This window comes from Amphibalanus amphitrite, unplaced genomic scaffold, assembly GCF_019059575.1.
Source record: "Amphibalanus amphitrite isolate SeventyFive unplaced genomic scaffold, NRLGWU_Aamphi_draft 000131F_arrow, whole genome shotgun sequence".
Classification (NCBI taxonomy): Eukaryota; Metazoa; Arthropoda; class Thecostraca; order Balanomorpha; family Balanidae; genus Amphibalanus; species Amphibalanus amphitrite.
The window spans coordinates 190,324-211,371 of record NW_024881626.1 but is presented as its reverse complement, the minus strand read 5'-3'; the positions used below and the strand labels follow the sequence as shown (position 1 = coordinate 211,371).

At 47.1% G+C, this 21,048-nt stretch overlaps 1 protein-coding gene across 1 annotated transcript in view; it reads left to right on the top strand.

Moving 5' to 3' along the window:
- The first annotated feature begins 1,650 nt into the window (after positions 1-1,650).
- Positions 1,651-21,048, top strand: part of LOC122381975 (acetylcholine receptor subunit alpha-type acr-16-like) — a 51,428-nt gene continuing 32,030 nt past the window's right edge. The window contains exons 1-6 of the mRNA XM_043366783.1: positions 1,651-1,964; positions 10,604-10,734; positions 11,479-11,523; positions 12,494-12,603; positions 13,832-14,042; positions 16,582-16,768. Of these exons, the coding sequence (XP_043222718.1) occupies positions 1,889-1,964; positions 10,604-10,734; positions 11,479-11,523; positions 12,494-12,603; positions 13,832-14,042; positions 16,582-16,768 (760 nt within the window). The 5' untranslated portion in view covers positions 1,651-1,888. The remainder of the gene's footprint in view (positions 1,965-10,603; positions 10,735-11,478; positions 11,524-12,493; positions 12,604-13,831; positions 14,043-16,581; positions 16,769-21,048) is intronic.

Genomic DNA, 21,048 nt, shown 5'->3' with positions numbered 1-21,048 from the left:
TGCAAACCAATCAGCAGACCGTTACAACGATTGACAAGCCCATAAACATGCGGCTGGAAAGATGGGTGTCTGTCGAAAACCACTCCTAGATTTTTGGCTGTCTCTGGCTCGGCAATGCGCGCCTTCAATGTGGACTGTGGAGCGTGACGTGGGACAGACCACGAAGCATTTCGTAGGTACCAATCACTAGAAGTGTTGTTTTGCCGGCGCTGCTTTTCATGAGGTTCTGACTAAACTATGCGAACAGATCCCTCAGGGCGTTCTCCACACGGTTCCCCAACTACTTTTATAGCCCACTTAACCCGCGCCCTGGTGGGGGGTGGGGGGCTATTTTTTGCCCCCTCCAGACTTTTCAATGTAGCTTCAGAACCGTTTCGCCGATCGTCACCAAACTTTCAGAACCATCCCGGTTATCCATTTTACACATTGTGACAAAAAAAATCACAAGGCTATGATAGGTTGGTCGGAAATGACGTCAAAGTGACGTCATGTTCTGCCGTTTTCGACAAAAAAAGGTTTCGCCCGAAGAGCTGTCAGGCTTATAGCTTTGAAGGTACAGAAAAATGACTAATACATAAAGGCTTTAAGCACCCACTGTGTCATGATTTTGCCACCACCGTGTAAAATTTTTGAGTTTTGACTCCAAAAAGTAAGAAACTAGAGTATTGGATATGTTAGCCAAAAAAAAAATCCAATTTTTTTCGAATTTCGGAAAAAAAACCGGAAACTATGTGATAGTACCTACCGTGCTCTATCTACATAGCAAATGTCAGATCGCTATCTCTTTTTTGGCCAAGTTATAGCAAAAAAAAACTGTTTAAAAATGATGACATCAAATGTTCAAAATCAGCTTTTGGCAATTCTAGACCACGTAGCGCAAAAAAAGACCACCATTAGACTCCCCCCCCCCATGTCAATCTACACCGAATCAATAGGTACCCAATACCCATTTCATTCAAAAATATCAACTTTGAAATTTGACCTAATTTGACCTGACCTTGACCTGACCTTCACCAGAACATAAGCTAAACTAGCTCCAAAGGCTTGCTGACCAACATGATCGCATTTACCATGCAAAATGGACCATAAAATATGCATCGCATGATATTTTCATATTGTGACCCTCAGACCTGACCTCTGTGACCTGACCTGGCATCAGTGACCTCAAATAGCAAAATATGTGCTTGACGAACAATTCCCCATCGATAATTTTCAATGAAATACATCTTACTCGAGTTTACAACGCATTTCTTGAAATGCCTGTAAACGGTGAAAATTCGAAATTTGACCTGACCTGTGACGTCATCGGTTTGACCTAGGTCAATAAAATTGGGTCACGAGGTAGTTCCTCGCTGGGGCTATCCAACACCGTTTGCTGCTTGTCGCTATGTTGCGTGGTTTTTCGAGATCTTAGGGGGGGGGGGGCAAATTTCCTACCCCCAACAGGGCGCGTTCGGCCCGGCAGACCCCGACGGAGCGCGGGTTAGTATTTATCGTAACGTATCTAGGCATTACGAGTGAGCAGCGGGCATTCTACAAGAATGAGTCAAGCTGCGCGCCGTAGCCTGCCCAAATCCTCAGCCCGGGGCGGCTGTGGCCACTCGACGGGCGGCGGCCTCCGACCGTGCTGCGCCGTAATCTGACCCACCAGCACTCAGGCGTCAGATTTCGGGGGCGTGACAGCTCCGCCCCGACACCACGAGGCGGAGAGCGGAGAGCGACGATCGGGTGTCGGCACCGGCCGGCCGCTCCGCCCTGCAGAGGGACGCGCGACGCGTGCCGGCACCAGCAACGGCAGCAACGGCACAACCGCGACCGGATTGCAGCGGTAGCCAGGGTGGACAGACCGTGATCTGCAGGACACGCAGGGACTGGAAGCGGGCGCAGCATGTCATCTGCCACTGGACAGCGTGTCCTTCTAGTTGCTGGTCTGGTGTTCTTCTTGGGATGCGCGGCGCAGACAGGTGGGTCCGGGGCCGGGAGGGGTGCCTGGTGTGGGCAGGATCTCGGTGGGTGCTCTTACTGGTAGTGCAGTGGCACATGAAGGTCGACGAGGTCCCGGGGAGCCTCTTCTGAGGAAGACTTGAGCCCACTTGGGAAGTTCTTAGTTTACTTAGGTAATCGTGCAAGATGTACATATTTTGTCGCTACATGCTGTCGGCCGAGATCTGTCAACCAATCTAAAATTCAGCCATGAGGATTACGCATCGCGTTTTAGAGTGTGTAAGTTCAGTGTATGTATGTATTGTATGATCGGTAGTACACTTGTATCTACTGTGTTCAATCTGCGATATTGGGCACACAAAAAGCGAAATATGGATGCGCCTCCCCATGTTTGAGGCTGGATTGTGGCACCTTTCCAATATTAACCATAAAACACTGTACCGATTGTTAGCACACATCATATCAAGGCTTCATCAATTAACCCGCGACCCGTTGGGGGGGGGGGGGGGGCAAAGGGCCCCGTGTTTTTTCGCAGATAACTCAGAAACGGCTGCGAATTTCGGCTTGAAACTTTCAGTATCTCTCCGGACATCAATTCTACACAACTCCTGAAAAAACAGGTCCCAGGTCATCTCAGGTCACGAGCTATAAAGGGTCAAACTGAGCTCATGCTCGGCGATTTTTCGTCGAAAAAGTTGTTTACGAAGAAAAATCGCAGAAAATCAGGATTTCAACTTAGCGATTCCAAAATTAAACCGTAGGTATAAAAAAGCATGGCAAACAAAATGGTTATCTGGAAATTTCCAAAATGTAAAAATTCCTAGATATAGGGATTTTTTAACTCAAAATTTATTTTTCTTAAGATTTTTTTTTGAAATTTGGGGAAATTTTCAAAAACCGGAAGAAATGTTAGAGAACCCTGACTGACCTTACACATACCAAAAATTAACAAAATATCTCTAAAACTGCCTGAGATATAGCCATTTGAAGGACTGAAAAAGTAGCGACTGTTCTTATGACGTCACAAAATTTTCGGTATTTGTGCTTGAAATCAGTCAGGAGTAGGTAATATTTATGACTCTTATCGATCTCTTGCTGACTGAATATGATCCTTTACGTGAGTAAAATCACTTTTACGTAAAAAATGTTTTTCGTTGTAAACCGATACCATTTGACCTTTTTTGACCTTCCTGAGACGTCATAGGTCGATAAAGATAGTCAAGGAGTTTTCTGTGGTTGCATATATATGACATATATTCATAAAGACTCGAATATTCACAATTTAACATGTTTTTCCTTACGATTCACGAAAGTGTTTTCTGATTGGTCGAGGCTGACCCCTGTTGTGATGTCACAGGTCATCATCCACTATCTACATGTCAGATCTATCATATAAATCATATCCAGACTCATTTTGAAAACTTCGATTTCATTTTATGACCGACTTCTCGTCATTGCAAATTGGACTGATTTGACTTTGTTTGACCTCCCTGTGACGTCACAGGTCAAATATTAATGTCATCTATATCCTATCTTGTGCATCTCGGTGACTTTTTCGAATACCGTTTGAATTTAGCCGATCTGGCTATTGGTTCCAGAGATACGACGGGTGCCCTTTGCCCCCCCCCCACCCCCCACCCCAACAGGACGTGGAACCTGCCAGACCTCAACGGGGCGCGGGTTAACTTTGAGTTGGGGCTGCGTTAGGCAGCCTCTGATGATGGTATGAGCGAGTGCATAAAAAGATTAATCTAATGGCTTCATTTAGGCAGCACCAGATAGCAAAGGATTCTAATTTGATTTGAGCGCCAAACGGTACAGCTTGGGTCAAGAAGGCAAAACGCTTGGAACAAAAAGGCGTGTGTTTATTACGGAGCGAGCGAAGCGAGCGTAGTCTTTCCTTAGATTAACGGAAATTTCTGAGTATGAGCGGCCGGCCGGCCGGCCGTGCGGACGCTTTTGCGAGGCTTATATCTCAGCAACCACTTGACCGATTTACACGCGGTAATTTTTGTAGGGTAGCTTCATTCCTTCTACCAAGTATTGGACTATTCCCGATGCATGTGGATGACCCCTTATGCACGTGCCACGTGCAAAACGAAGAGGTGTCAGTTTGGTAATTGTTGCAATATCTCCGTAACTACTTGACCGATTGCGCTGAAAGTTGGCATGTAGGTAGGCACCCACTAGGCACTGCATATCCATGTGCCAGAGTTGGGGTGCTGCTGCACGTGCGCACGTGCAGGGGTCGTTTCCAGATCTCGAGAACGGCTGGACCGATGGCGCTCAGATTTGGTACACGGTTAGGGACCAGTTAGTAGGGTGCCGTGCACAAGTCAGTTGGGACCCATTTTGCACGTGCGCACGTGCAGGGTGCCGCTCCCAAATCTCGAGAACGGCTGGGCCGATTGTGCTCAAATTTGGCACATCGCTAGAAACCGGTCAGTAGGGTGCCGTGCACAAGTCACTTGGAGGTACCCCCTCGAAATTTCGCACGTGCAAGACTCACCCCCTCGCTCGCTCCGTTAGTCGCCCCAAAAGGCGCTATACTGGTTATGTCGACGGTACCAATAATATCGGCTTTGAACGCGCAACAACTAACAAGTCGACGGCTAAGATCAAGTTCAGGCGCAACGATAATCCAGTATTGTTTGCTCTGTTCAGCGCGTAACACCTTTCAGCACCACACATCTTTCGGTCTGGATCAAAGGACCAGTTCAGGACCATGGGGATGCCAAAGGAAGGGAAAAGTACAATATTGGCCTGATTCGACCACATTCTGGCTAGTGTGCCACCGACGGCTGAGCCCGTTCCGTCGAATAAGTTGGTATATACTAGGTATAGTCTGATAGGTTAAACCACCCAGCCGCGCGAAAAGTCAATTGTCAGGGGTATTAGCCGTTTTCACGACAGCCATCTGGTACACATTTGGTGCACATCTGGTACAGATTAGGTGCAGATTTGGTCAAATCAGGTTCAGTGTGTCTCTTAGCAGCTATCAGCTAGGGTCGCACTAATTGCTTATACGCCTGCTTTGTCATATTATCAGAGAGCATCATCGATTAAAACACTGAAATAAATTCATAAAATGAAGATATTTTCTATAAAAGAAATTTGGTGGAGATTTGGTCAAATCAGGTGCATTTGCCGGATACGGGATAGCCTGTTGTGAAAACGGCTAGGTATTGTCCTGCTGGACCTGCCCTCATAGAATGTCCATAAAGAGGAAACCTGCAGCCCGCAATAGGGTCAAGCGACTAGTGACTAGTAGGGAAATGGAAAAGCAATGAACATTTATCAGTAGACATCTGGTGACTTACATAACATGCACCAGTGCGCACACAATGTTGCGCGAAGAAGCTCGAACAGTGCTAAACATTGTGTCCATGCATTTTTGCTTTGTACAGGTCGATGTGCTTGAAAATAGACCACTCATGCAATCGTTCTATATGTTTAGCAGGGTACCAGAAATTTGTTTATATGAACTGTTGTGGAGGGGGGACGCGGACTACCAGGTACGACATTGATTAGACTAGGTTGCTGTTAGCTCTACAAGGAAGCGCGGTCAAAATGAATCGGGTCTCCGTTGTACACATTCTTTGGGATTCATTGCAGTCAACGTGACCGGACCGCCAGCAAACATTAATGTGATATGTCTCTTACCGGTGAATGCCGTCTCCTGCGGGCCTGCACACTATTACCATGGATGAGATAATAATCTCATCCATGTTTTCTCATCCATGCTATCTGTTATCTCATCCATGCTATTACATAGCACTAATGCCGAATCACGGCAAAATACGTCGCATTTTTGGTTCTACGAACGATTGCGGCTATGAATGAGGTATATCCCGTGAAAGAGAAAATTCAGGAAAGGCAATGGTAAAGACTTTGTAAAGAAGGCGAATTTGCATTTTAATCAAGCATGAAGGATATGTATATTGTACCTATAGTATATCCTAATTGACACCAATGCGAGTACAACTTTCTGACGCTAAGTGGAATGAATGCATATTGCATTGGATGGATTATATGCATGTTCTCTTGTACCTAGATTATTTACACATGATATTATGTTCTGTCTGGTAAAAACGCGTTTATTCATTTGGCAATTTCGAGTCCACCGTATTTTGCGGTACATGTGAATGGTTATTCCGTAAAATTTCAGTAGGTACTTCTTATTAACTCAATCGCAGAAGGACCAAACAAAAGGCACTTGATCTTTGTGACGCACTAAAGGCGTTGGACTCCAAAATTCATGACTCCTCAATCATCCAGTTTATGAGTCACAGACTGACAGATTTGTTATACCTACCTGAGGTTATCGGTCACTTTGTCCCACTGCTCGTTGAAACCACCTTTTTCTCAAGCATCGGGGAGCCTTAGCCCTCGCCGGACCTATTGGTTTTTTACATACGCGCCGGCCGAGGGAAGGGGGCGGGTACGACCCCCTCGGTAGAGGGGGGGGGGTAGAGATTGGGACCCGATTTTAAGGTCCTACGTCAACCGGTGACCTCTGAGGTCAGGTCAAGTGTCCCAAGGTACAGTTCCGTTTTTGGTGGATAACTTCGCAAAAATTGGTCGCAGAGCCGCGATTTTGGCAGCATCATGTTCGCCTTGCTCAGGCGCGTCGAATGATATATTTTTTGTTTGGGTGAGGTCAACTTCGGGTGTTGACCTCAGGTCACGGTCAGGTCAGCACCCACAGGTCACGAAATCGGTCAAAGTAGGTCATGTCGCTATAATAATTCGATTTGGGAGGTCTTCCTGAGTCCATTGGTGGCTTTCCCGATTCGCTAGCTCAATTTGATCGGAAGTTATTGACGAAAAACTAATATGGCCCTTACGACGTCATAAATGACGTCACGCAAGGTCAACATTGCAAAAGTGACGCATCCAACCTTGCAAGGAGTGCATCAAATCACGATTCTGTGTGCTTGAGATAGTTGGAGATCGTTCCCGGCGCCAGAATAGCAGTTTTCATTTTTCCCCATTGACTTATAAAGGTGAGGTCACGAAGCTGACCTGACCTCATATGACTTTTAGGAAAAATCCGAGATATACAAGTTGTGAGACTCGTCAGGGATATTAGATCCTGCAAGTTTCATTTCCCTGTGAAAGCTACTCTGGCAGTGAGGGCGTTGCGAAGTTGCGACATCTGAAGAACGTGCAGAGGTTCACTTATGACGTCATAGGTCAGTGACCTGACCTGACCCGAAAATGCGGTTGGTGTCAAAAGATCCGGCTTGAATCAAAGGTCAGGTATGCAAAGTTTCATCTCTCTAGCTCCAGCGTGTTCCGAGCATCGCGAAAAAAAAAACCTATGGGGGGCGGCATCCGCCCCCCCCCCTCGGCCGGCGAGGGTTAACCCGCGCCCCGTTGGGGTCTGCCGAGCAACGTTGGCGTCTTCCTGCTGAGTGGGGGGGGGGGCAATTTGCCCCCTCCCCCTAAGATCTCGAGAACCACGCAACATAGCGACAAGCGGCAAACGGTGTTGGATAGCCCTACCTTGTTACTCAATTTCATTGACCTAGGTCCACTGAACTCTATAATGCCAAGGTCAAACCAATGACGTCAAAGGTCAAGTCAAAGGTCGAATTTTCACCGTTTACAGGCATTTCAAGAAATGCGTTGTGAAATCGAGTAAAATGCATTTCATTGAAAATCATCGATGGGGAAATGCTGGTCAAACACATATTCCAGAATTGGAGGATCAAAAGCATGCGATAGCATGCTTTTGCATCCGGAAATTCCCATTGGTGGGTCGCTGAAAAAAAGTTCGGCTGAACCTGTTTGTCAGTGAGTGAGTATGTGAGTGAGTTTGTCCAAGCTTTTTTGGACCTGGAGTCAAAATGGGTGGACCGATCGGGACGAAAGTGGGACCGTTTGATTCGTCTCCGGCGAGGTAAACTTTTGGTGCTGGCCTCGGTTCGCTCGGTGCTTCGTGGCACATGCTATTCCGCTTCAAAGTTTCGGTGACACGAATTTTTTTTGTCAAGGTTTCAGGTCAACCCGAGGTCACGGGCAAAGCCATACTGGCGGGACACATCGGTAACACCTTGAACCAGTTTCCAGGGGGGTCACCGTCTGCGAGGGGTGCAGGCTGCACGTGCTGGGGTCGGAAAACCGTTTTGACGTGAGGTCCTCTGGCTCAAATAAATTTTAAGCTATCAACCTCAAAATCGGTTCAATGGTAGTCCCAGGCAAGGCCTCCAAAATAATGCACATTTCATTGGGCTATGAATCCTCCAATTCTGGCCCAAGGCAACGCACGAGCGCTGCCGGCATCTAGTTTGCTATTTGAGGTCACTGATAGGGGAGAGTGGGGCTATTTGTTACAGGGGTAAGTTGTTAAAAAGCAAATATCATTGAAGTTAGTTAACCCGCGCCCCGTAGGGGGGGCCGAAACGCCCCCCCCCTGTTCTTTTCGGTCGATATCTCCTAAACGGCTGGAGATATCGCCACCAAACTTTCAGGACCCCTCCGGGCATCGATTTTACACATTGTGACCAAAAATTTTTCCAGAGGCTATGATAGGTTGGCCACAAATGACGTCAAAATGACGTCATGTTCTGTCATTTTCGACCGAAAAAAGACCTTCGCGAGAAGACCTGTCAGGCCTACAGCTTTAAAGATACAGAAAAATGATCAAGACACAAAAGGTGTAGAATTGACAGGACTACAAAACTGCCATCTCGGATTTTTGAAATTTTTGAGTTTTGACCCCCAAAAATTAAAAATGCATTTTTTTGGATATATAAGCCGAAAAATCCAAAAAGTTTTTTGATTTTCGAAAAGCCCGGAATATATGTGATAGTACCTACCGTCTCCTATCTACATACCAAATTTCAGATCGATACCTCGTTTTTTGGCCAAGTTATAGCGAAAAAACTGTTCAAAAATGATGACGTCAAATTTTCAAACTCAATTTTTGGCAATTCTAGACCTCGTAGAGCAAAACAAAGACCACCATTGGACTCCCAGTGACAAGCTGCATCGAATCGATACCCATTTTATGCAAAAATATCAACTTTGAAATTTGACCTAATTTGACCTGACCTTGACCTGACCTTCACCAAAACGTGATCTAGGCTGGCCCCAAAGGCTACCTAACCCACATAATCGCATTTGTCATGTAAAATGGACCATAAAACATGTATCACACGACACTTTCATAATGTGACCCCCGGTGACCTGACCTCGCTGTGACCTGACCTGGTATCAGTGACCTCAGATAGCAAAGTATGTGTTTGACGAACAATGTACCATCGATGGTTTTCAATAAGTTACCAATTTACTCGATTTCACAACACATTTCTTGAAATGCCTGTGAACGGTGAAAATCTGACCTTTGACCTGACCTGTGACGTCATCGGTTTGACCTAGGTCAATGAAATTTGGTCACAAGGTAGTTCCCGGGTGGGGCTATCGAACGCCGTTTGAATTTTGAAAATCGGCCGGTAACTTTCCGAGATCTTAGGGGGGGGGGCGAAACGGCCCCCCCCCCCCCCCCTACTGGTGGTAGGGTCCGCCGGTAGCCCTACGGGGCGCGGGTTAACTGAATAGGTTGGCCGCTAAGAGCAGAAAACCAAAAAGTGTAACGCATAGCCCCACTCTCCTCTAGTAGCGCGATATCAAGAGCATTTTCAAAGATATTTGCTTTGTAACAACTTACCCCTGTAACAAATAGCCCCACTCTCCCCTACCAGGTCATGTCACAGAGGTCAGGTCACTGAGGGTCACAATATGAAAATATCATGTGATGCATGTTTTATGGTCCATTTTATATGCCAAATACAATTATGTGGGTCAGGCAGCCTTTGGGGTCAGGTTAGATTATGTTCTGGTGAAGGTCAGGTCAAGGTCAGGTCAAATTAGGTCAAATTTCAAAGTTGATATTTTTGCATAAAATGGGTATCGATTCGATGCAGCTCATCACGAGGAGTTCAATGGTGGTCTTTGTTTGGCGTTACGTGGTCTAGAATTGCTAAAAATTGAGTTAAAAATTTGACGTCATCAATTTTGAACAGTTTTTTTTTCGCTATAACTTGGCCAAAAAAAGAGGTATTAATCTAAAATTTGGTATGTATATAGAAGAGCGCAGGGACTATCACATTTATTCCGGTTTTTTCGAAATTCGGAAAAATTGGGATTTTTTTCGCGTTTTTCTAATAAAATCAAGTTTTTGAATTTTTGGGAGTCAAAATCCCATATACTTAAGAAAATCCGAGATAACAATTTTGTAGCGCCGCCTTTTGGCTACATGACCATGAAAACTTTGAAATTGCTTGGTAACTGTAGCGTTTTTGGGCGTTTCAAGATTCCACGTTTTTTGCTCATTTTTGCTTGAACATGACCTCAGGTTGACCTCAATAACTTCTGGCCTAAGGTCTCCTTAGGCCAGAAGTTATTGAGAAATGCTGTGGTGTAAAATTTCAATTCTTAGACTTGAAATTTTGTGTGAAGGTGTCAAATTGATTCCCGGGAAGGTACTGAAAATTTGGCGCCGAACAGTATTCTTGCTATTCAGGAAAAAAACTACAGGGGGGGGGGGCAAATTGCACCCCCCCCCCCCGACGGGGCGAGGGTTAATTCAAGTAAAGCGATAACTTTCAATGTGATAGCTTGCTAAACGTTCATTCATTGCCTGCCGTTTCAGATGACAATGAAGCCGCTATCAAGAAGGCCATTCTGCGCGATCGGCACTATGACGTCACGACCCGGCCACCCAACAATCGACAGGGTCCCACGGCCACCTTCATCACGCTCATGATGCGCAGCTTTCAAATTGTAAGCTAAGTACTCGACGGTCGTCTGCCAGGTCTTGTCATCCCTGGGAGCTGGTGCTTCTGTCACATCAAATGTCACAGTGTTTATATGGAACAGCAACGTAATGGACGGTCGAGGTCAACTACGAAACGGGAGATGCTGAAAAACAGACGTTTTTGGAGTGCTCCGTAATCTGTATCATTGTAATAGTTTCAACATTCAAGGTAACGACATGCAATTTAAGAAGCATGGATTGAATTTGACGAGTGGTAGTGTTAAATGCAATGCGAGTGGCAGTTAAATGCAATCCAATTCAATGGAACTCGTCAGTAATGGCAAATGTCAATCAGGCTAAACTTTGACGAAACATGTCACCTGAGAAATTGGTTAAAAGACGCTTTTTCGCAAGCCTAAAATTTGGCACAATACCCACCAAAATGTTCATTGTTCATTATCTCGTTAAATTTCACCCAGCAAACTCAGCCCGTTCATTCATCACACGAATGCAGAGACCAGCCAGCGTGAAATCAAATGCCCGCCCTACACCAGTTCTATCGTTGAAGCTTTGTAACTCATAAGCATAGGCACACACAAGCACTTTATAAGATACACTCCCAGCGCCCCAGTGGATGACCCTAAGTTCTGCAGCCGATCGGGCTGGTTCTGTGAGAATTTGCCACGAATATAAGCGGTCTTTTCGTTCTTAAATTATATCTGGGCGTTACTGGACATTCCTTTCACGTCGGCCCCGTTTGTGTTTCCTAGGACGAATATCAGCTGACCGCAACCATCAACGCCTGGACTGTTATGGTGAGTAGCAGGACGTCGGGGAACAACGGCGACCGAGAATGGGGACCACCTGATGCGATCCGCGGGACTGCTTTTACTCTCCGCATGTAAAGCCATGTCGACCTCACGGACCCATACACCACAGCATTTCCAAGAATAATTCTTGGATAAAAATGAAACGATGGTCTATAGATTTTAACTTCGTTGCTAGATTAGGTCAATAAACCCGCCAAGCACAGTTACCTTTTTTATTCATTTCACATGAAGCTTGTTGTCGATTTCTCATAGGCATTTAACAGCTTTCTACTTTCAACGAAATACATTTGTATCTTACGAGCATTAAATATGTGTCGTCCTCCGTGGCCGGACGGCGGAGTGTGTTTCACGGTCCGGTGACTTTTCTGTTCCGCGCGGCCGGCTGGGCAGGAACCGTGGCCGGTCCGGCTGGCTCATTGAGCCCAGAGCGCCCCGCCGACCGGCTCACCGAGCCCCCATCGCTCTGCCGTCACTGAGCCCAGAGCACCCCGCCGACCGGCTCACTGAGCCCAGAGCGCCCCGCCGACCGGCTTACTGAGCTCACATCGTTCTGCCGACCGTCTCACTGAGCCCCCATCGCGCCGCCGACCGGCTCACTGAGCCCCACTGAGCCTCCATCGCGCCGCCGACCGGCTCAGTGAACTCACATCGGCTGGCTGAGAGCTCTGCCGAGTGGCAGAGACTGTCCCCAGCCCTGCTCTGTCATAGATCCACATGTTCCCTAGGTCATCAGGACTGTTCTGTCAAACGAGTAGAACCACATCTGCCCCTGGTCCCGAGCAACGCTATATCATAGAGCTATACACACAGCTTCGTGACTCCTTCCATCAGCCCTGGTACTACCATAAATCATAACGACATGAACAGTGACTGTTGGGTGTGTCACACGTCCTTTCTGTGTTGATATCCAGGACATATCTCCAACGTAGATTTTGACTCTTTGTTTTTCTCACAGGTTTGGATGGATCGTCGACTCACTTGGCAGCCAAGTGACTACGGAAACACCAGAGTGGTTCTCATGTACAGCTCACAGATATGGCTGCCCGACATCTATCTCATGAACGGGTGAGACCTGACAGATGACCGCACACATTGGACTGAAAGGCAAACAGATGCTCTTGTGTCAACTTAGATAGGCATTTTCAGTATTATTTCCACAAAGACGTAGTTCAATTCTAATCACATCACTCCTGTGCTGTGATGAATACTACGAGTATGTCCAAAAAAACTTTTTCTTACTCTTAACCCGGCAGTTGCTGGGGTATTTCGCCACCCACCGTTTGCTGGGGGGGGGGGGGGGCGTTAAACGCCCCCAGCCGATAACTCGAGAACCAATAGGCGCAGCGAAACGCACGAGGCGGCAAACGAAAGAACGCGACGAGACGCTTCAGATGAGTACTTTAAAGTTGAATTTTGAGGTCACAGGTCGGGTCAAGGTCAGGTCAAACACCTGAAATCGGCCTTTCAGTAGCATGGACTTCAGGACCTCGCAATGGGCGCCTCTCGTCATAAACTCTGTCAAAACGGTGCACAATCCATCATATAAGGCCTACAAGAGTGTCAACTCCATGTAGGGGTCAGTCAAGCATAGGTCAGGGTCAAGGTCAGGTCAACCGGGTAGGCACATATCCCCGAAAATCAAAACTGATATTCGCAGCCTGTGACACATGTTTTATGGGTAATTTGAGGCGTAGAACACGATGATGACATTCATTTTATCATATGTGTACGTGTTTGGCTAAAAAAGTTCAATTTAAGAAATTCATGTATATAATGGTCATGAAGTAGTCACGAGAAATTGTCTAGATTCAGTTCAAGATTTTGGAAAATGTGGAACGATAATCAATAATCGAAGATAGCCATTTGATTGTTCATGGTATTGGCAGTCTAATGGCGGTTACGGCATGTCTGTATGTCTATTCTGTGATTTTATATGATTTTTTGAACATATGCCGTTTTTGGTCGAAAACTCAGAAATCATGACGTCACTAAAACCTCGATACCTCAAAAATTTTCCGACCGATTTTTTTTTTTTTTTGAAACTTTGTCACAATAAACTTCAATCAATTCCCTACAGGTACCCGAAATTTGGCGCGCCTGCGGCGCGCCGTTTTTTTGCTATGGCCCGGCGAAAAAAAGTGGGGGCGTTTAACGCCCCCCCCCCAGCAATTCGCGGGTTAAATATGACTTGGACCCGGGCCCGAGCGACCGTTTGCAGCTGACGCGCCGGTGGCCGGAGCGTCCTGACGCCCTGCTGACCCCTGCTGACCCCTGCTGACCGCCTCTGCCGTAGTGTGACCCACCTGGAGCCGATCTACATGCACGCGCCGGTGCCGGTCAACAGCACCGGCCTGGTGGTGTGGGTGACACCGTCCACCTTTCGCGTGCGCTGTCAGAAGGAGATGGCCAACTGGCCGTACGACCAGCAGAAGTGCACCGTGATACTCTCCTCGTGGTCGCTGGACAGAGACACGCACGAAGTTATACCGGCTACCCACGACGGGGTAAGTCGGCCAAAAGCGCGGCGCGGTATCGGAATACTGCCTGCTAGTAGAGAAGCGGCAAAAACAAGTTGTTTGTCTCGATATCTTTTGATTGAACTTGATGTTTGATCAGCAGATGACTTTCAGGCTCGGTCTTTTTTTAGTGATGCTTGGATTTGGCTTTCAGTTCACAGCAAAGGCTTAAACATCTGTTTCTAAGAACAGCCACAAGAAGCCTTGACAAAGTTTTGCGGGCTGCGGCCATTTGAAATTAGATGACATCGATGTAAACATTGCTTCAATTCCATTCCAACCGTCTCAAACTGGGCTGTTAGGTCCTGATAAATAGCGTTATTGAACTTACGGTGAACTTGGATTGACATTAACCCGCGCCCCGTTGGGCTCTGCCGAGCAACGCGCCCGGTTGGGGGGGGGGGGCATTTTGGCCCCCCCCCCCCTAAGATCTCGAGAACCACGCAACATAGCGACAAGCGGTAAACGGCGTTGGATAGCCCCAACGGGGAACTACCTTGTGACCCAATTTTATTGACCTAGGTAAAACCGATGACGTCACAGGTCAGGTCAAAGGTCCAATTTTCACCGTTTACAGGCACTTCAAGAAATGCGTTGTAAAATCGAGTAAAATGCATTTCATTGAAAATCATCGATGGGGAAATGTTCTTCAAACACATATTTTGCTATTTGAGGTCACTGATACCAGGTCAGGTCACAGAGGTCAGGTCACGGGGGGTCACAATTAGTGGTGTCAATTTCAGAAAACGTATTTCCGAAGTCCGTCCAATGTCCAATGCTTACGTCGACTGTCCGTCCAAAAATGTCCAAGCCAGCCATTTGTCCAAAGATGTCCGACACCTACGTAATAGTTTACACTCAACACTGTTATTTAATTTGCTTTTCATGTACCGTTACCAGCTCAAAAGTGTTAATCATATTGAAAGCTGAGCTGTCTAACAGCCAATCAATGTTAAACACGATTACTTTTTTTTAAATGTTGAGGTGTGGTAAGCGATTGTCCAAAGTTGTCCAAAGCCTGCTGCCATTGTCCAACCGAATTCCGAATTGGACATTGGACAAAATCGGAATTCCGAAGATTCAAGTTCCGATTGACACCACTAGTCACAATATGAAAGTGTCGTGTGATACATGTTTTATGGTCCATTTTACATGACAAATGCGATTATATGGGTCAGGCAGCCTTTGGGGCCAGCTTAGATCACGTTTTGGTCAAAGTCAGGTCAAGATCAGGTCAAGGTCAGGTCAAATTAGGTCAAATTTCAAAGTTAATATTTTTGCATAAAATGGGTATCAAATCGATGCAGCTCGTCACGGGGAGTTCAATGGTGGTCTTTGTTTTGCCGTACGAGGTCTAGAATTGCTAAAAATTGAGTTCAAAAATTTGACGTCATCATTTTTGAAGTTTTTTTCGCTATAACTTGGCCAAAAAACGAGATATCGATCTGAAATTTGGTATGTATATAGAAGAGCACTGGGACTATCACATGTTTTCCGGTGTTGTCGAAATTCGGAAAAATTTTGGATTTTTTCAAAGTTTTTCTAAAAAATCATTTTTTTGATTATTTTTGGGTCAAAAACCAAAAATTTTGAAACTCTGAGATAGCAGTTTTGTAGCGCCACCTTTTGTCTACTAGACCATATAAAGAACTTTGAAATTGCTTGATAACTGTAGATTTGGTGAGCGTTTCAAGATTGCATGTTTTTTGCTCATTTTTGCTCGAACATGACCTCAGTTTGACCTCAATAACTCCTGACCTAAGGTGATCTAAGACTTGAAATTTGGTGTGAAGGTGTCAAATTGATGCCCGGGAAGGTACTAAAAATTTGGCGGCGCTGCGCGCCGCCGTTTTCTTGCTATTCAGGAAAAACCACAGGGGGGGGGGCCAAAATGCCCCCCCAACGGGGCGAGGGTTAACATAGATAACATGAATCGTTAAAAGACGTTAAAGACGTTAAATTACGTTATTAAAAAGATGTTAAATCGTTAAAATGATAACCTGATTCATGTTATCTATGGCATTAACTATATGCGTGTAATTACTAATGCAAGTCGCCATAGATATTAGGAACGCATCTACTTTGCTCGTAGATTGCGATAATAGGAAACTTGTAAGTCGTAGGTCTCATTCTCTGGATGTTGTGTAACTGATGCTCTAGGTACTGGCATCTAATATCTAGTCCTGCCCCTTTGGTCGCTAGGTTGTACTGATCTCCCATCTATCAGGCGCCCTGTTGTACTGATCTCCCATTCACCAGGTGACCTCTTGTGCTGATCCAGCACTGTCGCACTGATGTCCATCCCCTTGGTTATCATGTTGTACTGACGCCACCCTAGGGTACCCTGTCGTTCTGATATCAAGCCCATAGAGCTATGGCCACTTTTAACTGATACTTTATTCCGCAGTCCCTGCCCCGTAGTGCTGATGTCTCATCCCGCTGATGCCCTGTTCGGTTGAGATTCCACTGCACCGAGCCCTATCCGGTGCACCGATATACCCAGCCCGCCGGTGCCCCCTTGCCTCAGAAACTGGTGCTCAGTAACGACATGGTCAAGACGGACTCACACTGGCGCGTCACCTCGGTCGACGGCTCGCTGGTGAACACCACCTACAACTGCTGTCCCGGCTCCGTGTGGCACGAGCTGCACGTGGAGATGCACGTGGCCAGAGTGTCGCTGCTCTATGCCATGTCTTTCATCCTGCCGTGCCTCGGTAAGTAGGTATCGCCACGGTTCACTGACTGGGCGCAGCGCGGTTTTCTCTCGTCTTGCTCTGGTGTTTCGCCACTAAATTGGCAAGCAGCATTGTAAGTACACTGTATGTAGTATGTAGAGTGTTGTGGATTCGGGATTAACTCTAAGGCGAATTTTGCACAGTAAAGTAAAGATGTGACAGGTGTTTATCTATTATTTATTTATTCAATTATTATCATTTATTCGTTTAGTTGTATTAAAGGGACTATCCCACTTTTAACATGGGGTTTGAGTTGAGATAGCCAAGTTTGCGGCGAGGTTCAGAAACCACTATCTATCTAGGTTGGAACCCCCGCGGCCTCTTGGTGTTGAAGAAATTCGTTCCCTTCATTTGAAAATGGGCCTTGTACAAGGCCCTAACTTCAACATGGAGCGACCGTTAGTGTGACGTCACCTCGTTTAGTCATTCTGATTTAAATGGGCTTGTTCGTTGAAAAATCGCTTAAAACTTGGTCTGAACTTTGTTGTGGTGCCTACAGAGTAAAAAGAATCAGCTTTATGACAGTAATGTGGCCTGAGGAAGGAGGTAATTTTGGGCTGTGACGTCACATATTTGAAAGTTTGTGTTTGGAATATGGGAAGCCTAAGATCAGGGGTGTCGATTTTTCAAAATGGTTGGGGGTGCTCAACCCCTGCACCGGGTGAAAGATTGTAGCTTTGCCATGGGGCACAACCGTACCTACAAGGCATGGTTGTGTATCCCCATAAGGTACTGATAATCCCGGGATTTCCACTAATATTTCCCAAAGGTTGAACGTTCTTCAAAATCATTCTGCTCGTCCTAGTACTTGGCTACCTCATTACATAAACATCTTTCCGAAAAAAAACGCGTACATTTGCCGGCAGCTCGGCAGCAGCCCCGGCACCTCTGTAATAAGGTGACAGAAACCGATGACCGCGATTAGCACCGGTGCAGCAGCCCCTGCGGTCCGCAGGGGCGGACATTGCGCGGGAGGCAACGGTATAGCTACGAGGCTCTGGCGTTTATCAGACGATCACAATAATCGCTGGAAAAAAATAACAGGTGATTGCATTTCGATATTTATGGGTTTACGATTTTCCTCAGTGGCGTAGCCAGGTGGGCCCGTGAGCCCCCCCCCCCCGCCCCATCAGGTTCAGGGGCCCATCGGATTATTCGGGTCTGAGGGGCACTGCGGCGCCAATTGGCCATTGAGGGTCCACGTTGGCTATATTTGGACTCAGAAGGGCCCCACAGGGCTCGTAAGAACACCTCATGGGCCCACAAGTACTAACATTAAGACCTCCATAAGGGCCCCAAGCCAGCCTCTGAGGGCCACTTGCCGGCCTCTGGGGGTCTTAACCGGCCTCTAGGGGGCCAGCTCTAGGAGCTGCACACCCGCCTGTAATGGCCCCACAGTCCACACCCATTTCTCTGAGGGCCCCTATAACGGCGACTGTGAGGGCCCTCACCGCCACACCGGCGTCTCTGAGGGCCCCACACCCCTAACTCTGAGGCCCTATACCAATGCCTTTAAAAACCCTACATGTGCGGTTCTGAGGGCCCTTGACAGTTACCAGCGACCCTGACGGCCCCACACAGGTGACACGGAGGGAGGGTCCCAGCGGCGTCTGAGCGCACCATGCCAGTCTCTGAGAACCCCACAAGGCTCCTGAAGGCACCGGTGACCTCTTGATATCTTCTTGTCGGCCTATGAAGGATCCGTTCCGTAGCAGCAGTTCTGAGGGCCCAACGCGCGCCTGTGATGGCCCTAAACCAGTGTCTCTGAGAGCTCCCACACCGGCGCCTCCAGTCCGAGGGCCCCACATTGCCATATCTGAGGGCCCCACACTAGTGCCTCTTAAGGCCCTATATCGGCGGCTCTGAGGGCCCAACATCGTAGCTTCTGAAGGCCCCACAAGTGCGCATGTGACGGCCACCCTGCCACCGGTGACATTTGAAGGCCCCACACCGGCGACTCTGAGGGCCCCATCAGCGCCTGAGCCCGTTCCGGTCTCTAAAGATGACCCCACAGGGTTTCTGAAGGTACCACCGGCCTCTGATGACCCTTTGCCGGCCTCTGAGGGCCCGTCGCCGGTCTCTGGAGCCCCCTGCCGGCTTGTAAAGGGTACGCGCCAGCAGCTCTAAGGGTCCGACACCCGTGTACGACGGACCCACACCATCTTTGCAACTTAACGTCTTTTTTCGCCCTTCTTCTTAAATCTAACTTTTCTTTTCTTTACATCTTTATTTCATGCCTTGTAAATTGCGTAATTGTTTTATTTTTAGTAGTGAACTACTGCAGAACAATTATTTTCCTCAAGCAGAGTTAGTGGGAGTTATTGAGGGACAAAATCATTGGGGGTGCCCGGAAAACCATTGGGGGTGCTCATTTGAGCATTGGGGGTGCTGCAGCACCCCCAAAGGTATACAAATCGACACCCATGCCTAAGATGTTTAATGAAAAATAAATGCCAGAACCGTGTTCCTGGTCATCCAATCTATAAAGTCGGGCACAATTTAACTGGTTTTAACAACATTTTAGAAGGTGGGATAGTCCCTTTAACCCGCGCCCGGCTGGGGGTCCTGGATTTCCACGCCCTGCTCCGGGGGGGGGGGGGGTGTTTGAACACCCCCCTTCAAACTCGGCTCCTGGGCCACGTAGCGATACGCAGAAGGCGGCGTTCGAAAGAGAGCCAAAAATAATGACGAAATCACTTTGGTCACTTTTTTGGTCAGGTCAAAGGTCAGGTCACCAGAAATCATTGAAGGCAAAATTTCGCCGATTTTCAGATCGAATGTCGACAATTTCCAGGAAGCCAACGCATAACTCGGGAACCAATAGAGCTACAGCGCCGCGGAAAAGCGCATTCGATAGCCCGTTTACAGACCTTTCTGAGTAATGTTCTGAGATTTGACCATAACGTCAACGGTTTTGCCTGCAGGGGGCAAAAACTGCAAAAATAGCCGATATTTTCGGAAACAGTTTTTTTTGCAATACCTTTTGACCCAAGGCTTGTACGAGCTTACTTTTACCGGCATCGTGTTCCTGTCGTCAAGACGTATCGAATGAACTATAATTTGGCCTTGAAAGGTCAACTTGAAAATTTGACCTCAGGTCAAGGTCATGACCTTACCGGAAAGGGTAATGTTGCGTATCAGTCGATCCGTATCGTCGAGCTGAACACAACTAAGGCGTTTTCACCGCTCTAGCATGCCTCTATCAAAAGTTATTTGCGAAAAACTGTTAGACACCATTCGTGACCTGAGATGACCTCAGGGGCATAAATAGGGGTCACGGACACCGTTTTCATGTTCAGTGTGTCTAAACCACTTGTAATTCAGTGCTTGGGAGTGTTTATAATGTCTGTCGTCCAAAAGAGGCGCATTTCAATTTTCCCCCATTGATTTATAATGGGGAGGTCGCAAAATTGACCTGACCTTAGGTCACCGATATAAAAATTCCGAGATATAATTTTTATAGATACTGTTCCCCTTATCAATCGCTAAAAGTTTCAAAGCGATCGGTCACTCGGTGTAGCTATGGCAGACATTGAAACATTTTATGAGGTGAGGTCACTTCAAGTGACCTGGTGACCTGACCTTGAATGACCTTGGTCTGAAATTTTCACAACATGTGTAGAGTTGATGCATGATAAGGTGTACCAAAAAACGGCGGCGCTCCGCGCCGCCGTTTTTGAGATATTCGCGAAAAACCACAATGGGGGTGTTCAAACACCCCCCCCCCCCCAGCAGCGCGCGGGTTAACAGCGTGTCAATTGGCATGAACAATTTGCTTTAATTTGTGTTTATACTATATAATATGCTAATATATCAGTAACATGCATGTTGCATACATATTGCATAAATGCATACATAGCGCTAGTTGACAGTAATCCAGTCATAGTGAATATATTAAGTCATGAGTGTTTACCTTAGTGTTCTTATATAGTGTGTGAGGGACACATTCCCCACAGCAACCAGCAAACAAGTGCGCAGAATAAACATGCAAGCGTCCTTCCCCAATACTTCAAAACATTTCAAGCAATGTAATCAAATCATCATTTTATTACAAATCTGAGAGGCTCGTTGTATGCGTCGTGTGAGCGCGAGCAGCTGCAATTTTCCGCATGAACGCTGTTGGGTCGCTTCTGTGAAAGCCGTCCCCCCCCCCCAAATAGGCTCAGTGACTAGGTGCTACGTCAGTCGGCGGCTGACCGTGGCCGAGGTCGGGTCGCCCGTCCGCGGCTCCAGTCATGGCAGTGGCGTGAGCGCTGCTC